The following is a 21,463-nucleotide window of genomic DNA, read 5'->3' on the forward strand; positions in this document are numbered from 1 at the left end:
ATTGCTTACCTTTTGTAAGACTACTTTTTTGAGCCACAGTCCAATCACAATGGATAAATGTAATGGTGGGATCCTGGATGTGTCTGGATGTCACCTGTGAGGTGACATGCAATGTCACTGGGAAAAGTAATTGTGGTTAGACTGATGCTGCTGATGGTAAAGTAATGATGGATCATTTCCCCCAGTGCACTGGTAATGACACTGTAGTGTAGGTGAAGTCTTGAGGTGTTATATTACAGCCTGTTGTCATTAAACGTTTCATGGTATTTTGTCATGTTCCCATGTCCTTCAGCAAAACCTCTGCTGTTGGGGTTTCTGCCACAAAGAAATGATGTGGAGTGGAGGTGGTTAAAGTGACCTCACCCACTCCCTTTCTGTGAAGTGCACTGAGGTCCTTGACAGAGATGAAAGTCACTACATAGATACATAAACCCACAAAGCACGCCACCACTGGACTCTGGAGCAGTGGAAACACGTTCTCTGGAGTGATGAATCACGCTTCACTATCTGGCAGTCTGATGGTCGAATCAGGGTTTGGCAGATGCCAGGAGAGCGCTACCTACTGGAATGCACATTGCCTACTGTAAAGTTTGGTGGAGGAGGGATAATGGTCTGGGGCTGTTTTTCACGGTTTTGGCTAGGCTCCTTAGTTCCAGTGAAGGTTAGCATTAATGCTACAGCATACAAAGACAATTGTATGCTTCCAACTTTGTGGTAACAGTTTGGGGAAGGCCCTTTCCTGTTCCAGCATGACTGTAACCCTGTGCACAAAGCAATGTCCATAAAGACATGGTTTGACGACTTTGGCGTGGAGGAACTCCAGTGACCTGCACTGAGCCCTGACCTCAACCCCATTGAACACTTTTGGGATGAATTAGAACGCTGATTGTGAGCCAGGCCTTCTCATCCAACATCAGTGCCTGACCTCATAAATGGGCACATATTCCCACAGGCGCACTCCAAACTCTTGTGGAAAGCCTTCCCAGAAGAGTGGAGGCTGTTATAGCTGCAAAGGGGGGTGGGATGGGCAACTCCATATTAATGTCCATGGTTTTGGAAAGGGATGTCCAATAATCTCATATAGGTGTGATGGTCAGGTGTTCACATACTTTTGGCCATATAGTGTATGCGAAGTTATGTTAAGGTATATGAAGTTCACACAGCATAAAACCCCTCTGAAATGGCACTGTCCCAGCGACTTTGACCCATCTGCTACGCTACAGTATGTCTTTATGATGTGTCCTTGGATAAGTTTTGTGTGGAAACTGAAGATCAGAGTGAGATGAGAATGAGAAAAAAACAGCCTCTTGCTGTACTGACCACATGCAAAAGCTTAAACGAGCGTTTTGTGAAATGGAACATAAATGGCACTCAACCAGTCAAAAGGTATTCTTTCTGGCAGGGAGGGATACCCATTTATATTAGAAATGTGGACGTTCATCAGTCCAGTCATCTTGTTTCTCAAAGTTAATTGAGGAAAACAACAACAATCCTAGATTTTCTTAATACCATTACCAATTTAACTAATACCCACTGAGCACATTTTCCAGATTGTATTGGAAAAGATGAAAAACCCTTCTCATGCCCCTTTTGAAGAAACCAAATCAAGGTCCTAAAATTCATATGAACTACAATCATACATTCAGTCTCTCTTTCTTAGCAAAAATTCTGAAGAAAGCTACAGTTGAACATCTTGTAGCCTGAGCATTATGTGTGTACTGATCTTGAACCAGTGTTTACAGGCATTTGCCCCCACTCAAGGGGACAGTACGCAGCCAGGCAGGGACAAAAGGATGCTGCATGGCTCACCCAACCCAGATGTCCTGAGTTTCAGGTACTCACAGAGCAACTAGATAGAAGAATAGCAAAATATGGGTTTCATCACAGCTAATTTAATATGACAGGGCTGTTAATACACTAGGCAGGTGTAACGGAGGAGCAGGCAGGACCCAGATGCAGAGGTCATTCAAAAACACACAGGAGGAATACAACAAACAAAGAAACTTTACTAAACGAGCAAACCATAGGCACAAGAAGCAGGCAAGCTCAAGACTGAGCAGGGAACAATACAACAGGTGGGGTAAATACATCAAACACTCAAAGACTAATTGTAAACAGACGTGATCAATCAATCAATGATGCACACAAGGAGGAAGGAAGTCCGTCCGGTGGGGGCTGAGGGAGGCAGCAGGCAACCGGGATAGACTGGCTGTCACGAGGACACCTGCTGGTCATTTCGGGAAGCTGTCTCCAAAACCCTGACAGCAGGGTTGCAGCTGCCAAGGGATGAACAAAGCAGCCAGTATGTACTGAAAAACAGGTGTTGAGAAATCACATTCTCTGCCTCCTCCATCATAGCTCTACTGGCTCATAATGGGTCAACCCATTATGAAGGTAGTCAGAATTTTCAATCAAATATTTTGGTGACATTCACTCACATTTACTGAATAAGGTGATGACAATCCCCTTGTTCAGGTCATTGTTCGATTATTGGGGGGAGCCAAAAGATGGAGTGAGTACTTAAATCACAAAACTGTCATTTCAGACAATTTCTTTGCCACCGTTCCACACAAGCTGTTTTCCATCATAATGATGGGTCCATTAAGCAATGCACAAAGTATGGATTCCAGTAAAAACCTCAGTAGACACTGTATTATTTATAGTACATCCCCAAATGCTTTAATGGTATTTTACCATCCAGCCTATTCCAAATACAACAAATGAGAGTCAAAAGCTTTTTGGATAAAGATTTATAATGAGTATAAATATAACAGATGTCTTTTCTGGCCTGTGACAGCCAAATGTGATCACTTCATGTTGTACATCTTGTGATTCAATAAAAAAAAGCTTTTGTTCCATTTCCATGTTCTGTTTTAATCATGTGTGTTTAGAGCAAGAAGCCTTGGTTTGTTTCTGCTCTCTGACGTTAGACTGAAAAGGATGGGGAGAGGTATACAGGGCTGAACTCAATAAACATTTGTCTATACTTTGGACTTACAATTAAATATAAGTATTGCTTTTACTACGCCTACAGTTTGGCGTTTTTAGCAACAGCGAGTATGAGCTTTCATTTATTTGTTAGTAAAAGTTAAGAAATGGTGATTGATTCCATATGATAGGTTGAAAACATAAGGACACACAGAGTGGACTTTGGGACAGGATTTCTGCTGAAGGATGAAACCACAGAAGATTCTGGAGGGGGGGAGCCATTAAAACCTTGCAGTCTGTGTGGGTTTCCTGTTTAGCAACATCACAGATGTAACACCTCCCTGGGTTGAGACTGTGTTTTGGCTCTGAGTCACTGCAGACTGGGAACAAGCTCTGTGCTGCAGCTAGGAAACCCCCCCCACCACGACCTCACTTCCCCCCCACCCTCCTTTTTTGGGTGGTGCCTTACAGAGTGTCAGGGGTTTCTGCAGTGATAAAACAGCCTGGGTGAGCTTTGCAGCAGCAGAGGCAGAGACGTGAACGCATCACCACTGCAGGACCCACGCAGGCATTCTCTTAAGGTAAGAATACCAGAGCAGGCAGAGAGATCACTCCCCTTTAGCACAGAGGCATTCAAGAGGAATATATTTACCTTGACATGACATTTGCTTGCAACACTGCTGTTTAAGTTAGTGATGATGATTATCATAGTTTTTTTGGGAGAAGATCATTTACTGGTATTTTCAATCCACTCAAAAGTGAAGGATTTTTAGTGTTATTTTGCTTTTGTATCTTCAGAAATGCCAGCTCTGTTTTTGCATGAGAACTGCAAATGCTGTGCCACTCCACTGTGTGGAGGTAATCAGGGGTGTTGAAAAGGACACGCATGACATTCTGTAAAGTGCTGACCCATCAGCTTCAGATCAGCTGGTGAACACACAATGCAAGAGTGATAAGGATGTTACCTCGGACGTTTGACTGCAGCAGACTCCTGTGGGAGGGGCTGCTGCAGGAGAGCCTGTCTCACGCAATGCTGCATGATGGAGGTGTGGGAAGGGCAGGCAGGGAGGCAGCGCTGCACAGCTGCTCTGCACCGTCTGCGTTACTGTGGGAGGGGGGAAAGGGGGATGACCTGTCTGCCCAGTCTGGCGCTGTGGGACTTGTGATGGGTGGGCACAGGGGAGCTGCAGGGCGCGCTCGATCGGGAAGCTCTTTGTTACACGTCCTTCAAAACGGGACAATGTTGCCGGGGTGACGCTAAGATGTGTACAGGCAAAATATGGATTTTTTTCTCATCAAATTCAAAACATGGGGGTAATTATTACTGCATCGAGTAGAGCTGCAGGTGCCAGTGAGGTCCTCAGCTTCTAGAATGAACCGTAGGGTAGCTGGGAGTGAAGAACAAGGGCGTGGGATGACTTCAAACTCCTCCACATGCTAGTCAGTTTCAAACAGAACAAACTGCCTGCTCATCTTTGTTCCATTCTCCTTTCTTTAGTCTGTGACTGCAGATGCGCGTGGGCTTGGTAATGTATTACAGATGCAAAAGGTCCCTGGATACAGCACCAGCCCCACTCAGGAGGGACAGATAATTAGTTGGCTGAGAAAGGAAGAGTGCCTGAACCTGAGTAACATATAAAGTCCCAGGGCTAGTTTGCATTATGTGCAGAATAAATCTTACATTGTGAAACGAGCTAAATACAAATCCAATACAACAAATTTAACTATGAAGCAGGAAAGTCCTTTTATTGGACATGCCATATAGCCATTATGTACTGTCATTAGAGATGCCCAAGAGCAGAACAATTTTTCTGAGTGCTGTGCAACAAGAGAGTGCACTTTGGTCATTTTGGTCAGCAACTTGGATTTATTCTCTTTTATGCTGTTATATTGTTTGTGATTGCTGTTTATTGCTTTTTTTTTTTTTTTTTTTGGTCCTTGCAGCGTTTGAAGCCCTGTAAGCCCTTGGAGAAGGGCTTCTAACAAAAGTAATGGCACGTTGAATTAAAATAATTAAGTTAACACATTGCTAATAAAAAAAAAATTAAATGGTTGTCCTCACATCTCTAATACAATGTTTGGCATAATGGATATTGTACAATAATTTAGAATTATGTGCTAGAAAAATTTTTCGTGTAGAAAGCATTTTTCGTGTAGTGAGACGATTCCAATAATGCTGCGTGATATATAGGACAACAAGAAGATGGGATGCATTTCATTTCAGCAAAAAAAAAAAAAAAATTGGCGCAATTGGCCTTCTTGGCACTACCTGTTTGATCAGCTTTCATGCTACGATTGCCGCTTCCTAACTACCCAACCACACCCAAGGTGATGGCAAAACATGTTTTTCACGTGTAACATCAAAACATTACACAGGGTACTCGTAGTTGAAATGAACATAGAATACAGTTTTTATTTGACAACTATTTGATTTTATCACATTTGGCAGCCCTGCACAATTACCAATAAAAAGCTGAACATTTACTTTCCTTATACATTATGTCATGCTTTATGTGACGACTGAAACGAATAAGCACAGGTACTCAACCACGGTTATCTGTTCATTTGTTTTGCATAATATGTGCTCATTGTTCATTGTCCATATGCTACCACACAGCTACATGAACAACCTCAAATAACGTCGCATTTCGTATGGTGTTCTACGAGAACAAATCGACGTGTGTTACGAGGTGTTAGGGTTCGACCATCGGTGCTGAAGCTGAAACATATTGTGGTCTGTGGTTTGTGGCACATCAAACACTTCAACTACATCACCGTTTCCGTCATCACTTGCGTCACAAAGATTTAAAAACGCAGGTCAGTTTCCTATATTTACCTGTAAGTGTAGAAAAGTGATTCTCCATCTCTATGCCATAATATATCTACAACTGGATAGTTTCCCACAGCTATCTGTACGTGTAGAGGAATAATGCAACGTGCTTGGTTATTATAACCCGTTTAGGTGCTGTAGTTTCGTTACAACCTAGTATATACGCTTTGTCCTAGTTGGGATTAAGGGATTGGATTGGGAGTTTAAACGGTTTCAAGAAACGCTTTCAATTAAACAATGCTGAAATCCGTGTTCACATTGTTTGTCGCATGTTTATGATGTAGCATTAAGAACAAATTGATGTTTGGTAATAGCGACATGTTCCTTATAGCCTACTGTATGTAGCCTACTGATAGGCTATCATATTTTTGTCAATGTTTTTTATTGCAGCATTAAGTACAGATTTTTTGTCATGTATTACCAGCAGCAGTGCCTTCGCTGCTATTTTTGCCTCTCTGACGTAGGGAATGACAGGCGTTTTTTTTTTTTAGCAGCTTCTCTATCTCCTGCTGCAAGCTCCCAATTCTCCATACCTTTTAGTTAACCATCCAATGCACCAGGCTGTTGTTCAGTGGTTCGAACCACACACTTAGCGGTGTAAACTGGTCCAAACTGTCCTGCAAGCATTTTAACATGTTTATTATAACATTTTATAAAATCTTAATGATGCGATCCTATCTGACACATGACTGAAAGTAAGAATTACCCTTGCTGAATATAGCCAGCTAATTTTACTTGAAAATTACTGAAATTAATTTTAAATTCTTCAAAAAATTTCCAATTGATGTATCTGCAGTGATTAAATGAGGCCAATACTACACGTTCACAGAATGAGTAACACAGTGGCAATGGGTTGGTTACTTTATATTTGTATATTTGAGTGAGGCCTGCATGTTAGTGGAAAACACATGCTTATACAATGGATTTTAGCAATCAATTGGTGAAGCAAAAATATGTGTAACAGGTCTTTTAGCTTGCAATAAAAACATGATACCTTTCAAAAACAAATATACATAAACATATTTCCTTACAATGTAATCAATGTGAATTTCAATCCCAGGTATTTATAAGATTGCACACTATCTATTTATTCCTTCCAAAGTCCGAAACTTTTTTCTGCAGAACATAGATGTAACCAGCCATGTGATTTGGATGTAAAGGAAGGGCACTGCTGAAGTACTACTGAGCAAAGCACTTAATATGAATTGCTTCAGTAAATATCCAGCTGTATAAGTGGATGACATATAGACTGTACCATTCTGCCAAAAGTCGTTAGATAAGGGTAGTTTAACATGAAATAAAACTTGTCGTTATTCCAAGAAATGAATGACTACTTCAATGCATAATGGAACAGTATGACATTACATTGTCTACGAATTTATGTTCTATGAGAAAGCTGCTGGTATTATGTGCCACTGCTCACCATTAGTAAACTCCACTACTGAGGAGGGCCATCTTGGGCTTGCCCTAATTCTGCATTCAAGTTTATACAAAGATGTTTTATTGGATTGAGGTTGGAGCTCTGTGCTGGCCCAAGCAATGTTCCCATGTCTTCAAAACAGGGATAATCACACAATTTTCCTGCAATCGCGTGAGGTATCCTACAACTTCTAATGATTAGTATATGTAAGTAACTCTAGATTAGGCTGCAGTAAAGGGTATAAATAACTGCTGTACTAACAGACTCTTGGATTTCTTGCAGACTGAAGAGAGGAAACTATTCGGCACAATGAACAGTCTTTTCATATGTAGCATTTTTCTCACAGGTAAGATGAACATTGAAAAATTCTATTTTTTAAATTATGGATACAATTTTAAATCTTGTAGCAATGTTGTAGACACTCAATGCACACTAAAACATATCTACAGTGGGAAGAAAAAGTAACATCACACAAACAATTATAATGTTTCATGTCTTTATTGAACACATCCATTAAATATTCATAGTGCATAGTGGAAAAAGTAAGTGAACCCTTGGATTTAATAACTGGTCAAACCTTTGGAAGCAATAACCTCAAACAAGCGCTTCTGGTAGCTGCTGATCAGACCTGCACAACGTTCAGGAGGAATTTTGGACCATTCTTCCTTACAGAACTGCTTCAGCTCAGCCATATTCTTAGGATGTCTGGTGTGAACGGCTCTCTTGAGGTCATTCCAAAGCATCTCTATTGGATTCAGGTCTGGGCTCTGACTGGGCCACTCCAAAAGGCAGATTTTCTTTTTTTGAAGCCATTCTGTAGTAGATTTACTTTGATGTTTAGGGTCATTGTCTTGCTGCATCACCCAGCTTCTACTGGGCTTCAGCTGGTGGACAGCCACCCTGACATTATCCTGTAGGATACCTTGATAAACTTAGGAATTCATTTCCCCCTCGATGATGGCACGCTGTCCAGGCCCCAGGGCAGCAAAGCAGCCCCAAATCATGATGCTCCCTCCACCGTACTTCACCGTTGGCATGATGTTTTTGTGTTGGTCTGCGGTGCCCTTTTTATGCCATACGTAGCACTGCGTGTTCTTCCTGAACAGCTCAACCTTAGTTTCATCATGTCCACAAAACATTTTCTCAGTAGCGTTGTGGAGTGTCAAGGTGCTCTTTGGCAGACTTCAGGCGTGCAGTGATGTTTTTTTTGGTAAGCAGCGACTTCCTCTGTGGTGTCCTGCCATGGACACCATGCCTGTTCAATGATTTGCATATGGTAGACTCATGAACAGAGATGTTAACCAGTTCCAATGATTCCTTCAAGCCTTTAACTGTTACTTTAGGGTTCTTTTCTACCTCATCGAGCATTCTGAGTTGTGCCTTTAAAGTCAACTTGGCTGGGCGCCCACTTCTAGAGAGAGTAGCCACAGTACTAAATCGTCTCCATTTGTAGACAATTTGTCTAACTGAGGACTGGTGAATACCTAAAGTCTTTGAGATTACTTTGTAACCCCTTCCAGTTTTATGCAAATCAACCATTCTTGATCGTAGGTCTTTGGGGATCTCTTTTTTGCTCCAATCTTGTTTCATTGATTGGACTCCAGGTTTGCTAACTCCTGACTCCAATTAGCTTTTGTTGGAATCATTAGCCTAAGGGTTCACTTACTTTTTCCACCAGCACTGTGAATGTTTAATGGATGTGTTCAATACTGACATGAAAGGTTATGATTGTTTGTGTGGTGTTAGGTTAAGCACATTTTGTTTGTCTATACTTGTGACTTAGATGTAGATCAGATCACATTTTATGAAAGATGGCTTCCCACACATCAGCAGACTATACCCTGTGCTGAACTGTCAAACCACTGCTAGCTGTTTGTCTCCATAGGAAGCTTCAGGGAGACCTTGTTCATACCTGAGTTGGGGTCAGTTCCATTTCAATTCAGTCAGTTCAGGGAATAAATTGAAATTCAACTCATGAATTAAAATATTTTCATAAAAAATGTTGGGGAGATTTTCAACTGATTGATTTGATCGTCAATTCATTTCTTGAATTGAAGTGGAACCAATGTTGGTTCTTACCAGAGTTCAGTCTGAAAGCCTATCTTCTTAATACTTTTAAGTTACCCATCTGTTACCCTAGCTATGGTGGAGCCAATGACTTTCTTGTAAGTCAAACAAAATGCAAAACAGCAAAATGAGAAACAGCAAAAAAAGAATGGCTTTTGTCAGGGCTCAGGCAGGGACTCAAGCGCAGACAGCGGAATAGGGTGCGCAAAGCGAAGTTTAATAAAGCCAACACGGGGAATCCAGAAAACGTACTCAAAACAGGCGAAGTCGGAAAACTAGAAAAGCACGGCTAACAATACCAAAAATCAGATCCAAAAACGTGGTCAAGAAAACAGGCAAGAGTACAGATAAACAGCAGGCAGAACAGGAACAAACAGCTTGTAACGACACAGACAAACTGAGACGAACTCGCAATGAGACAAGAAACAAACAAGGAATATATAGGGCAAGGCAGATGACAAGATGGGGTTCAGGTGTGCAGGTAGGCGGGTGGAGCCAGTCAGATGATCAGGTGGGCGGAGAGCAGGGCAGGGCTGGAACACAGGGAAAAAACAAAAGCACATGGACAGGGAAAACAAAAAACAAAAACAAAACAAACCCGGCTAGGGAGCTGCAGTCCTGACATTTATACTGGCATTGCAAGCAACTTCCTACCCTAACCAATATCAGCCCTAACCATCATCCTAAATATAACCCTGACCCTGAACCCAACCTTACAAAGAGGTATTTGTTTACACAGAAGTTACATAGTACACAATTTTACCTGTAAAGTGCCTACTTACTTACTGTGTGTGTGTTTTACATAATGTTGATGAACTGTAAAATATGGACTAATGAAAATATATTAATTGCAATACTGTATAGCTCATTGTATAATGCTGGTCACACATTATCTCACTAAATTATGATTTATCATTTCCAGTTTTAGTGGCATCTGGATTTTGTAAGAAAATCCTTGTGTGTCAGGAAGAAACGGACATAAGAGTAGAATGCAGACTGGAGCCCAGACAAAACCAGATTAACAACTACGAGTTTTCCATTTCCAAAAACAACAAGGAAGCCATCATTAACACCAATGTCACCGGTATTACTGCTGATGTGACCTTCAAGGACAAAACCCGTGTTGAACCACTCCAACCTTTTGGGTTCAAGCTGACACTGTCCAACTTCCCGATAACTGAAAACACAACTTTCATCTGCAAAACTTCAAATTTGGTTGACAGCGTGTTTATTCAGAAAGGTGAGGCAATCACTCATTAGGATTAAGCTCTCCTGACCAATCTGTTTTTATTTTAAAAGTTGTTCTATACCGTTTTTCCTATGTATGCTGAAAAACATATGCCACAGCTATATGAGCCCTGACTGCACCATGTAAATTGCACTTTATGTGAGGTGTATCACTTTTGTTTGGGGTATAATAAGAAATTCAAATTTCAGGAATGAAGTTTATTTTCTTTAAAAGGGACCTTAAGGTGGGCAAAAATATCTAGCGTGTCTGGAGGTATATTTATAGTATATGTATAGTATAAACTGTATTATGAATCAGCCTCGTGCCTTGGTGTGTCAACAGTTGTTCAACTGTAGATAGATCAGAAAAAATAAATTGCATGATTGGAAGTACAGCACACATAGGCACAGATGATTTGCTCATTTCACATCAGTAGCATTTTATTCTCTCACCTGTTTCCCTTGTCTCACTTTACAGGTAAAATGGAGACATGCTCTGCCATCAGTGTGTTCCTGCAGAGCTGCCCTTGGCTCCTGCCCTTGTTGGTGTGCTTTCATGCCGTGTAGCACTGGGCACTCTCCTCCCTCTGAGAGAGGCCACATGAACTGCCCAAATAAAAACTGACTTTATAAGAACAGTAGGGGAAATAGTGTATAGAGGAACACATAAACATGAGCTGGAGCAATAAAGAAATATACATATATAAGTCAAGTAAGGGAGCATGCATGATTGCCACATTGCTGCCACCCTACTTCAGGGCTGCCTCTTCTTTGGTTCTCTAATTACTCCCAAGAATATCCTAATGCCTATATGTGTCAAATAAACTGTGCAAACAATGCTTTGTCATAACAATAATAATATATTTTACCAATAGTTTCTTCATTCTCCCTTTTAGCATACAGATGCCAAATCTATCATACATTATCTTACTGTCATTTATTTGTGTATCCCAGAAAAAAAACAGGTTTACCAGTACTTTGTTTCAATTTAAGAAGAGGGAAAAAAACAGCTGTATGAAATAGTAGACAATTTGATACTGTGTGCATTACTGATTGAAATATGTGTGGATAAAATAAGCAATTGGCTTTGTGTTACTTAATACAGCTTTCATGAGACAGGAGGGCTGTCAACACCAGGGTGTTGGATGAAGGTCAAAATCAAACAGGTTACAGGAGTACAAAGAGTGAGAGATGATCATAAAGACTCTTGAAAGTCATTACATAATCACATAACCACCCTGTCATTTTGTGACTCACTTTTATTTCTTATTAATTACATCCTTTCATCGACTAGACAATTTCAGAAAATCATTGATAATGGTACACCTAAAGTACTATATTAAGGACCTCTTTACGCCTTGGATATTGCAGAATTTCACTCCATGCTGTGCAGTGTGACTGCTAAACGTGTAGGTGTGCCTGTTTCAGTGTGCGCTCTAAGAGCTTGCGCCATCCCTATAGATAGTTGTATAGGCTTTACAGAAGGTTCCCCTTTACTGAAAGGTCAATCATGGTACATAGATGCTTCGATATGCAAGTTTCATTGCATTTAGAATTTTCTCTTAAGCCTCCCGTCAGAATGGTGGCGCTCTTCTGACTAAAGCAAGAAGTCCTATATCACTTGATAGTGTGCATAACCATAAGCATCATTGTGATACACTGTGATACATAGTGTCTGTGGTTTGATTAGTGTATCTATCAATTTTCCTAACAATAGTAAGCATTGCAGGTATTGGTGTCTGCTAACATGTCTTCCTTGATGGAGTTATTGCTTAAACTGCACAAAATGTGTAGGCTTTAACAATAAATATAATGCTCAGGTATATTTCTCATTTCATACACTATAAAATGCATAAAAAACTATATCCAATGATATCTTATTGCCCAGTGAATAAAGGTCTGATTAAAACTGCTTCATGATTATACAGTGCTGAAGCCCAACTATGATTATATGGGAAAACAAGCTTACAATAAATACTATTTGAGACTTTAATAAAGTGATTGCCATTAATAGTTGTCGTCTACTCGTTATTTACCATCATATTATAGTCATGTTAAGTCAAATCAAATGGATAGAGGAAGAAAATAAGTTAACAGTAGAGAGTGCAAACAAGTACACGTAACATCTGGGGCTTTTTATGTTACGTCACTGTCGTATGGGCTACAGGATTGGAGTTTGGATTAAATAGTCCGCTGTCAAAATACTATCATCGACCCTACCGAATTGTTTTAATGATTCAATTCAATGATACATAAAAAAAATTCAATGTTTTAATGTATTTTGTTGAAGTGTTCCCTTTAGTTACCTGGGGTCACTGCTTTAGTCAGAATTCAAATGACCCCCTCCCCCTTGCCGTTGACTACAAAGATAATGGTTCCCCCAAATCTGATTCAAATTACTGATAAACTAGAGGTCCCAATTCGAGTTCACTGTTACATTGAGCATTTATATGTAACCCGGTAGACTCAATCACAGGACACAATAAATGTCTTTAGGGTTCTTTATTCTGAAACAGCGGCCGATTTAGAGAGGTTCTGAGACTTGTTTTAAAATAAAAATAAAATAAACTGCTACTACCTTACATCAAGTACTTTGTGCAATTAATTATAAAAAAGGGAACTGAAATGCATTTTCAGCCGTAGCACAGAAGCTAGTACACGTAGGACACCACTCACTCAAATAGAACAAAAAAACGGATCCACTCGTCTCGCGCGCTCTTCCTCACAGTGTGGTGACGTCACCCCTCCAGTAGGCTTCTAGAACTTTAGCTTCACTGTAAGCTAGCTTTCAGAAATGGCACCTGGTAAAATAAATGTATCTTTGGATAAACAAGTCTCCTCAAGAACTGAACCTGCTTGGCTTTACCTTGGAATGGCTACAGGAATAAAACAATGAGCTAAACAGTGAAATAAAATAGCAAAATAAAATACGGTAGTGGCCTCTGTAACATACACAGAAAGGATATGTTAACAAGCACTAACATGGCAATACATGATTTTTTTTTAAGTGATATTTCTCTGATATTCTCTCATATATTTTTACATTTCGTACTCCCACTAAGTAAAGGTGTACAGACTATATACAACTTTTCTCAGTAGGGAGCTGTGATTGAACAACAATTTTTAAAATGAAAGAATTTCATAAGGATTATAACATTTTGAACACATGAACTTTATACCAGGACTCCTACATTATGAACACTTCAAGATTGTAATAATATTCCCACATGCCATTTTCCCTGCAAGTATACAAACATATTTGTAATATATTGGTGATTATGTGCTCTGGGTATTCAGCGTGATTACCATGAAAATAATCGGAATTTCATATCCTTTATTACCCAAAATCAGTGGTGCTGTAAGGGGGTGGGGGGGTGGGTAGGTTAGGACAATTACCACTATTGCCACTATTGCCCCATTGTCTAAAACCAGCATCAAACAACCCAGGCTGGAAATCAGGATTGTTCACAATAGGGGTGAAAACAGATGTCCGTTTTTACCTTTCCATGAGTCGACCCACTAACCGCCAGGCCTTAAATATATTAAGTGGAGCAGGGTTGTCAATAGTCAATAGTAATAGTTTTAAATTTCTTAAAAAAACAGTAAGTCCCTCAGTGGATGCTTCAAAAGGGAAGCTTCAACACCCAGCCAGATAGAGTTTGGATTATTTACGATCCAGTCATAAATACATCTCATATGAGTACACAGCTGATATGTTCTGATATTTGGTAAGTCTAGAGCCCCCACAGAACCTGGTAGCTGCATGGTCTGCGTTTACTCCATATAAAGGAACTACGCCAGCCATTTAGATCTTTCATCACCCTATTCGAGAATAAAACAGGAATCATTTGGATAGTATACAATAATTGAGGTAATATATTCACCTTAACCAGGAATATGCATCCCAGCCAAGAAACAGGCAATGGATTCCATTGCTCCAAATCCTGCCTCACCCTCTCAAACAGGGGAACAAAGTTGGCTTTGTACATTTGCTTAAAGTTTGGGGTTATAATTATACCTAGATACGCAAAACCTGCTGGTGACCACTTAAAGGGAAACGAAGGCAAAGCAGCAGGTATCGAATTAAGGCTCCCAAGTGGCATGGCTTCAGACTTTGTCAAATTAATTTTGTATCCAGAAAACTTGCTACATAAATCATTAACATTAAGCAGAGCTGGTATTGATGTCTCTGGGTTGGAAATAAATACCAAAACATCATCTGCATATAGGCTTATCTTATGATGCACACCAACAACTTGCAAACCCTGTGTAGAGAGCATCGTCCTTATGGCCTCCACCAAAGGTTCAATGGCAATGGCAAACAAGAGGGGCGACAAGGGGCAGCCTTGCATCCTTCCTCTATACACTGGGAAACTGTCGGATCTATGCCCATTAGTCAAATAGCTGTCTGGGGATTGTTACGCAGAGCCTTGACCCATCTAATGAAATTGTCACTGTCAGGAGGTAAGCCGACAGTTGCTGCTGTTGTTGAGCCTCTCGTTTGGGCATATTAATTGGAAACCGCGTGTGTGTGGTTGAGCCGGGGTTATTGGATCATTGCCGCCACCGAGCTGGCAGAGCTCGTGGCTGTTCTGAATTGTCATTATCACCGAGGACTCAGGTATAAAAAGGCGATTCAGACAGTCAGGGGACGGACGGCTTGGGGGAAGGAAGGCTCTGCTCGCTGGTTTTACTAGGGGAAATATTTTTGTTTTGTTTTTCCGTTGCTTTTTTGGTTATTTTTGGTTTCGGTTTGTTTCACGTTTTCGGCCAGGTTTCTTATTCTTTTGCGAATATTTGTGTTAATGTTAAGCTTCGTTTTGTTTTTTTGTTTTCTTTTGGTTTAGTTTGGGGGGCAAATCCCGGGAGGGGATTTCCTTTTAATTTGCAGTGTGTGTGGAGCGAGTGACGGCGGAGTGTTGCAGATCTGTACCGCCTTCCTGGAGTGACGCACAGAGCAGGCGATACAATGGAGGCCGGCTGGGAAAGGAGACGGGAAAAGAGACTGGAGAGCAGCGGAGCAGCAGAGCCCCAGGCTGGGCAGGAGGCGGATCGGGCCGGTGCCCCCACGCAGTAAGGGACGTGACTGTCGGTGATACCGTGGTGTGTGTCCATCCCCTTTTTAAGGCTGAACAGCCTAGCAGTGAGGGTGATCTGTGTCGTGTGTGTTCTCCCCATTCAGTGTGGTTGAAGTTCCTGCTCCGGAGCTGCGCAAGGACGAGCAGCAAACATCAGCATCTGGAGGCAGCAGTCCGGACCAAGAACAGCAGCAGCACTCTGTCCCCTTTTTGTTTGGGTTATGTTTTTTTTATTTTGGGGCGCAAGCGAGGCCCGGCATAGAGGCACGGGCGGAGTTGCGTCCCACCCTTTTTTCCTTTTTGTGTATGTGTGTGTGCATGAGTGGACCTCCTGCTCGCTGGTGTGCGGTACCCCCCCTTGTGCAGCCGAGAGGGGTCTCGCCTGTCACGAGGGCAGGAGACGCGTCAGAGAGGTGTGTGTGTGTGTGTGAGTGTGCACGGGGGTATTTTCTTATGGTGTGCCTAGGCTTGTGGTGCTGTGTGGGGGAGGGAAGTCTCGCTCCTGGCACCAAGCTCTCATGGTATTCCTCATGGTCCAGCTCATTAATGATAATTTCACGTAGTCTTGGGTGAAGGTCTGTAATTTCAAAACATCATCCAACATTGCAAGGTTGTGCTCAGCCATAACTTCAACACACAGATTAAAGACATCCTCATCACAAGGGTAGTCCTTCAAACAACAATCCTCACAACAGATTTCCAGTTTAATTTGGTCAGCTGTCTGCAAATAACTCTGAGCTCCATATAGGTCGGGGACAGCATACATGATTGAAGGTTGACCACTGGAAGTCTAAGGATTGTAGGTTGGCCTTACTTGTTCCATGTAGTCAACACTTCATTAAGCTTCTCCTACATAAAGGAAACATATACAGCATAAAGGGGTTGTAAAAATCTTATAGATTTATCGAACCCTGACAAGATTGTACAGGTCTATATCTAAACTATGAATGTGAAAAATGCTTTTCCCCCTTAACTCCAGTAATCGTCCATTTTTTAAAATGTACTGGAGAAGTCGATCCCCCCCCCATTTATTAGACAAGTGATCTTCCCTTTAAAACTATCACTACTTTCAACCTTTTCCCGTTTACTTTCCTTGAGTAGAACAATTAATTTCTTGAATAATAAACACCAATATAGCCTATGCAAATAGCTTAAAATCCCAAATATAAAGCATAGTAAAGTAATGATATACTTTGCAGATACATGGTATACTTCAAGATATGTCTAATAATGCCACTTACATGTGTGCATATGCATTTTCCAACATATTTTTTACAGAATAATTTACAACATATGTATATATACATACATACTGAACTTATCCTTCTCACATTTTGGATTTGATCATATGCAGCATTGCTTTTTCATTTCAAATGCTGCAATAACTCAGTCAGATATCAGGCTCACAAAGGTGATACATAACTACACAAAATAACCTTTTTAACTGAATTTTTTGAGGATGATGAGATACCCAAAGTTATAAATGGCAGCGTACTGGCATTTCTGTATTGTATACACTGCAAAGAATCCTAATTTTATCTCCTTATCAATCCCTTCTCATCCTTTCCCTCCTCAAAGGCTTTTGCCCATTGAGGGGTCAAACCCATTGTTTTGTCCCTCAAGGGCACTCTCCATATGTTCTTTTCTGTAACCTCCCAAACACACACACACACACACACACACACAACCACCACCACCACAGTGTCCTCACAACAAGATTTGCTCAATTGCTCTTGCTCGATTGCTCTAGCTTGGACGAGTTCCTGCTGTGTTTGTTTGTGTTGTGTTTGTTCTGTCTCGGCAGTAAATCCTTATTTAGGGAAAGCGTTTCAGTTAGGGGAAAAAATGTGGCCAAAACTGTGCGAGAGTTGCCGGATGATCGGATTTCTGGAGGGAGACCTCCAGAATGAGTTCATCTGAGACCGATGCCGACTTGTTGAGCACTTGGAGAACAAGATTCTTGATCTCGAGGCCCAACTAGCTGGACTCCACAGTAATCTTGAATTGTTAGAGTTCCAGCAACTGATTAGTACGCCTTATAGAGAGATAGTGTGCTCACCCAAGCCGGGTAGGGGGGAAGATACAGACCAGATAGGACGAGAGAGCTGGGTTACAGTAGGGCGTAGGCATAGAAAGGGGCACAAAATTGCAAGAGGGGCGGTATCTCTAGAGATCGCGGTGACCAACCGTTTCGAGCCACTGCAGGACGAGTTGGCCCACGATCCTGAGAGTGGGAGGACTGAAGAGCCCCAGGGCACCCAGGTGGCCTCATCCTCCAAGAAAAGGGAGTTGGTGATAGTGGGGGATTCAATCATTAGAGGGGTAGATAGCATAGTGTGTTCGCACGACAAGGAGTCTCGCATGGTCTGTTGCCTGCCTGGTGCCCAGTTTGGAGACCTCCTGGAGCATGCGGACAAGCTCCTGGCCAGAGCGGGGGAGGACCCAGTGGTCATGGTCCATGTTGGAGCCAATGACATAGGAAAGGGCAGGTTCAGGGTTCTGCAAGAAAAATTTATTGAGCTAGCAGGGAAGATTAGCAGCACAACCTCCACGGTAGTCTTCTCTGGAATTCTACCAGTACCATGTGCAAGCAAAGGGAAGCAAGCCTTTATATGGAGGTCACGCCATTCTAATGACAGCCCTGTATTGCATGGGAACCCCGCCACATGGCAGTTTGTTTGACTTTTGTTTATGTTTGTGATAAATTTTCCAGGGTGTTCAGGACCAGTTCTTTTCACGTTTTTTCCACCTTTCATAAGGATTTCTTCTGTCTGTTGTTCATTTAGAAAGGATCTGTATAGATGATGGCAGAGGCTCACACCTAATGGGCCCTGAATCAGCGGGCACTACCTATCAATCACCTGACTGTTACAGGTTAACTGAAGGAGAGTGAAGAAGATAAATTAGCTTTCATTCAGTGAGCCCTATCTACCTGTTGCAAGCATCATGGCATTGATCGTCCTGCAATTAAGGACTATGCACACACACACACACACCAGCGATTCTGTGAAACAAGCAGATTTGGTGTCTGGGAAGCGGTGCAATACTTCATTGTTATTTGCTAAAGAGAGCAATGTGCACTGAGGGTTTTCCATGAGTGGTCCAGAGGAACAAACAAAAGCAGTTCAATCTCTGCCTCGAATGGAAAGATGCATTAACATTAAATGCATCTTTCCATTAGAGGGCCTCCTTACAATGAGAGGAGAAAACATATGAAAAGAAGGGAGTCTTTACATGAAAGCAAAAGAAACATCTTTCAGATCATAAGAGCTGAAAAATGCATCATGAGAGACCATAAGATTTTTAAAAGCTGTTCACTCAGATAGTGGTTTGATATGTGCTCCAAATACTGCAAAAGAGGCCCGGTTCTCTCTGTAAAAGCTTCCTCCCTGCCACCATTCTCCATCCTGATGGACAATGGATGAAAAAGGTCTGCTGTAAATAACAATGTGTTTGCCATGTAGATTTTGAAAACTGGTCATCAAGGTAGGGTAACATAACACTTATGTTACATAAAGTAGGGGAACACAATTGCTCTTATGTGAGGATGACGCACAAATAGTCCCCTCCATAAAAAAGCCACTTAGACTGATGTAAATGAAGATAGCAAACAGGATTTGAAACTTTAAACACAGTTCATGGAGCTTCAGAGAAGCTGGCCATCCCCAGTATATTTTCCTGAGCACACAAAGAGAATTGCCAAGGTTTGGTGACTGAGTGGGCTGTCAACAAAAAAAACACAGCAACCTTTACCTCCCTTCAATGTACAGATTCTTCCCTGAACATAACTGGAGATTTATGATGCTCTTCATGAGAATATAACAAATACAAGCTAAAGACAGACAGAAATAGATTCAAATGGAACGGACCCCGGACACCAGGAAACCTGCATATCAACAAGGTAATAATTTAACAGGAAATTCACACCATTAACTAAACATGCAATGGTACTGGGAATGATTCATCTTTGAGTACAGGAGCTGTGTTCTTGATTGAATAACTGAATATCTGTGTTGCAATGATTTATTATTAATTAATATATGTCAGTATGTGTTAAAATCCCAAATATAAAGCATAATAAAGTAATGATATACTTTGCAGATACATGGTATACTTCAAGATATGTCTAATAATGCCACTTACATGTGTGCATATGCATTTCCCAACATATTTTTTACAGAATAATTTACAACATATATATATATACTTATATATATATACTTACATACTGAACTTATCCTTCTCACATTTTGGATTTGATCATTGCTTTTTCATTTCAAATGCTGCAATAACTCAGTCAGATATCAGGCTCACAAAGGTGATACATAACTACACAAAATAACCTTTTTAACTGAATTTTTTAAGGATGATGAGATACCCAAAGTTATAAATGGCAGCTTACTGGGCCTGGAAGTAATGGTAATATTCCAGGCATATATGCTGTGTATTATTTAATTATGTTTAAAAATCATATAGGTGTGGAGTGGGAATAATGGGAAATTTCAGAAGTGTTATGTTTAAAAATAATATACCATTAATGACTATGGAGTTTATGGGACTTTCCAGGCGGGGTAAATGTAACAGCTTAAAAATTAAATAATGGTGTATTAAAATGGAAAATGGGATGATCTTGAAGGAGGAGCCTGGGAGGAGTTGGAAGTTGTGGTCTGGGATAGGAGGAGTGAGAAAAGGCATAAAGGATGGATGTAGGCTGAGGGGAAGAGGAAGTGATTGGGGAGTGTTTGTGAATGTATACACACCGCATATACACCTGTTGCTCCGCGGACCAACCCGGTTTACTGTATGTGATTGATCACCATATGCAATAAACCAAACAACCATGATTACATCAGACTCTGTGAGGACTTATTATTTTCCGGAAGGCATCAAAATGTGGAGGAAGACCCTCGGTCCATTTGGCCCAGACCAGGGGGATATCCACCACAGTATCCCAATCCTACTAAAAAGTTTTGAACAACACTTACTGAAGGTTTCATCCAGATCAAAACCAAAACTGGATTACGTGATCTAATCTGATTTCAGAATCTTTTTTTTTTCCTTATGAACAACCCATTTTCAAGATTTGATCCAATCCGATAGCCAAAATCCGATCAGATTACTTCTGAACAACTGGGCCAAAGTGATAAAGATGATCTGTATTTCTTAGGATTATTGGTTAAAACACAGTGTTTATGTCGATAGCGAGAGTCAATTAGATACTGATATATGCAAAAGGTTGCCTGATTTCGCAAGTTCTCTCTTCAAAATATGTGTAGTGAACTCTCTCACTTTTAACTCCGATCTACGTGGTGTAGCCTATAGGCTAACCATTTTTTTATATATCAGAATGACATTACTCAGATTCATTTCCTTGCGCTGAACACTAGAGGGCATATTGCGTATATTACACGGAATTACGAACACCAAACAAAACTGTGTGGAAATGAGGCGTTCTAAAAGTTCTCTCCAGGGATCGGAGGCTTAGTTTAATACTGTGCGATTCTTCCAGTAACAACAAGATCTCACGGTTTGTGAAACCACGCCTAAAATAGGCTAGTCCTCCATGATTGTATCCATTGTTTCACAGATCAATCTATTGACTGTATTTCATTTTCAATGTGTTGAAATATATGTACAAGCTTTCTGGCTAACATACTGCAGAGCAGGTGACGCTGCCTGATTGGTTAAAAAAAAAAAAAAAACCCCGTCAGAATTGCGAGAAATGAAGTCGGAATTCCGAGAAATAAAGTCGCAACTAAGCAAACTTTTTGTAATGTGGCGGAAATGGTCTTCCATAGAATTCATAGTTAATATGTCATCGTATTCTATCATGCATTTCTCACATTTCTTGACATCTTTACTCCTTTTCGTCATAGTCGTGATAATGAAAACATGACTGATGTGATACTCAAT

The 21,463-nt window shown here is 40.9% G+C and overlaps 1 protein-coding gene across 1 annotated transcript; it reads left to right on the plus strand.

Moving 5' to 3' along the window:
* Positions 1–3,441: 3,441 nt before the first annotated feature.
* LOC118775515 (thy-1 membrane glycoprotein-like) lies at positions 3,442–12,460 on the plus strand. Its single transcript, XM_036525468.1, has 4 exons — positions 3,442–3,509; positions 7,461–7,524; positions 10,168–10,485; positions 10,951–12,460. Exons 2-4 carry the CDS (start codon positions 7,488–7,490, stop codon positions 11,037–11,039), a joined length of 444 nt encoding a protein of 147 aa, XP_036381361.1. The 5' UTR covers positions 3,442–3,509; positions 7,461–7,487; the 3' UTR covers positions 11,040–12,460.
* The last annotated feature ends 9,003 nt before the right edge of the window (positions 12,461–21,463 follow it).

Source organism: Megalops cyprinoides, chromosome 3, assembly GCF_013368585.1.
Source record: "Megalops cyprinoides isolate fMegCyp1 chromosome 3, fMegCyp1.pri, whole genome shotgun sequence".
Classification (NCBI taxonomy): Eukaryota; Metazoa; Chordata; class Actinopteri; order Elopiformes; family Megalopidae; genus Megalops; species Megalops cyprinoides.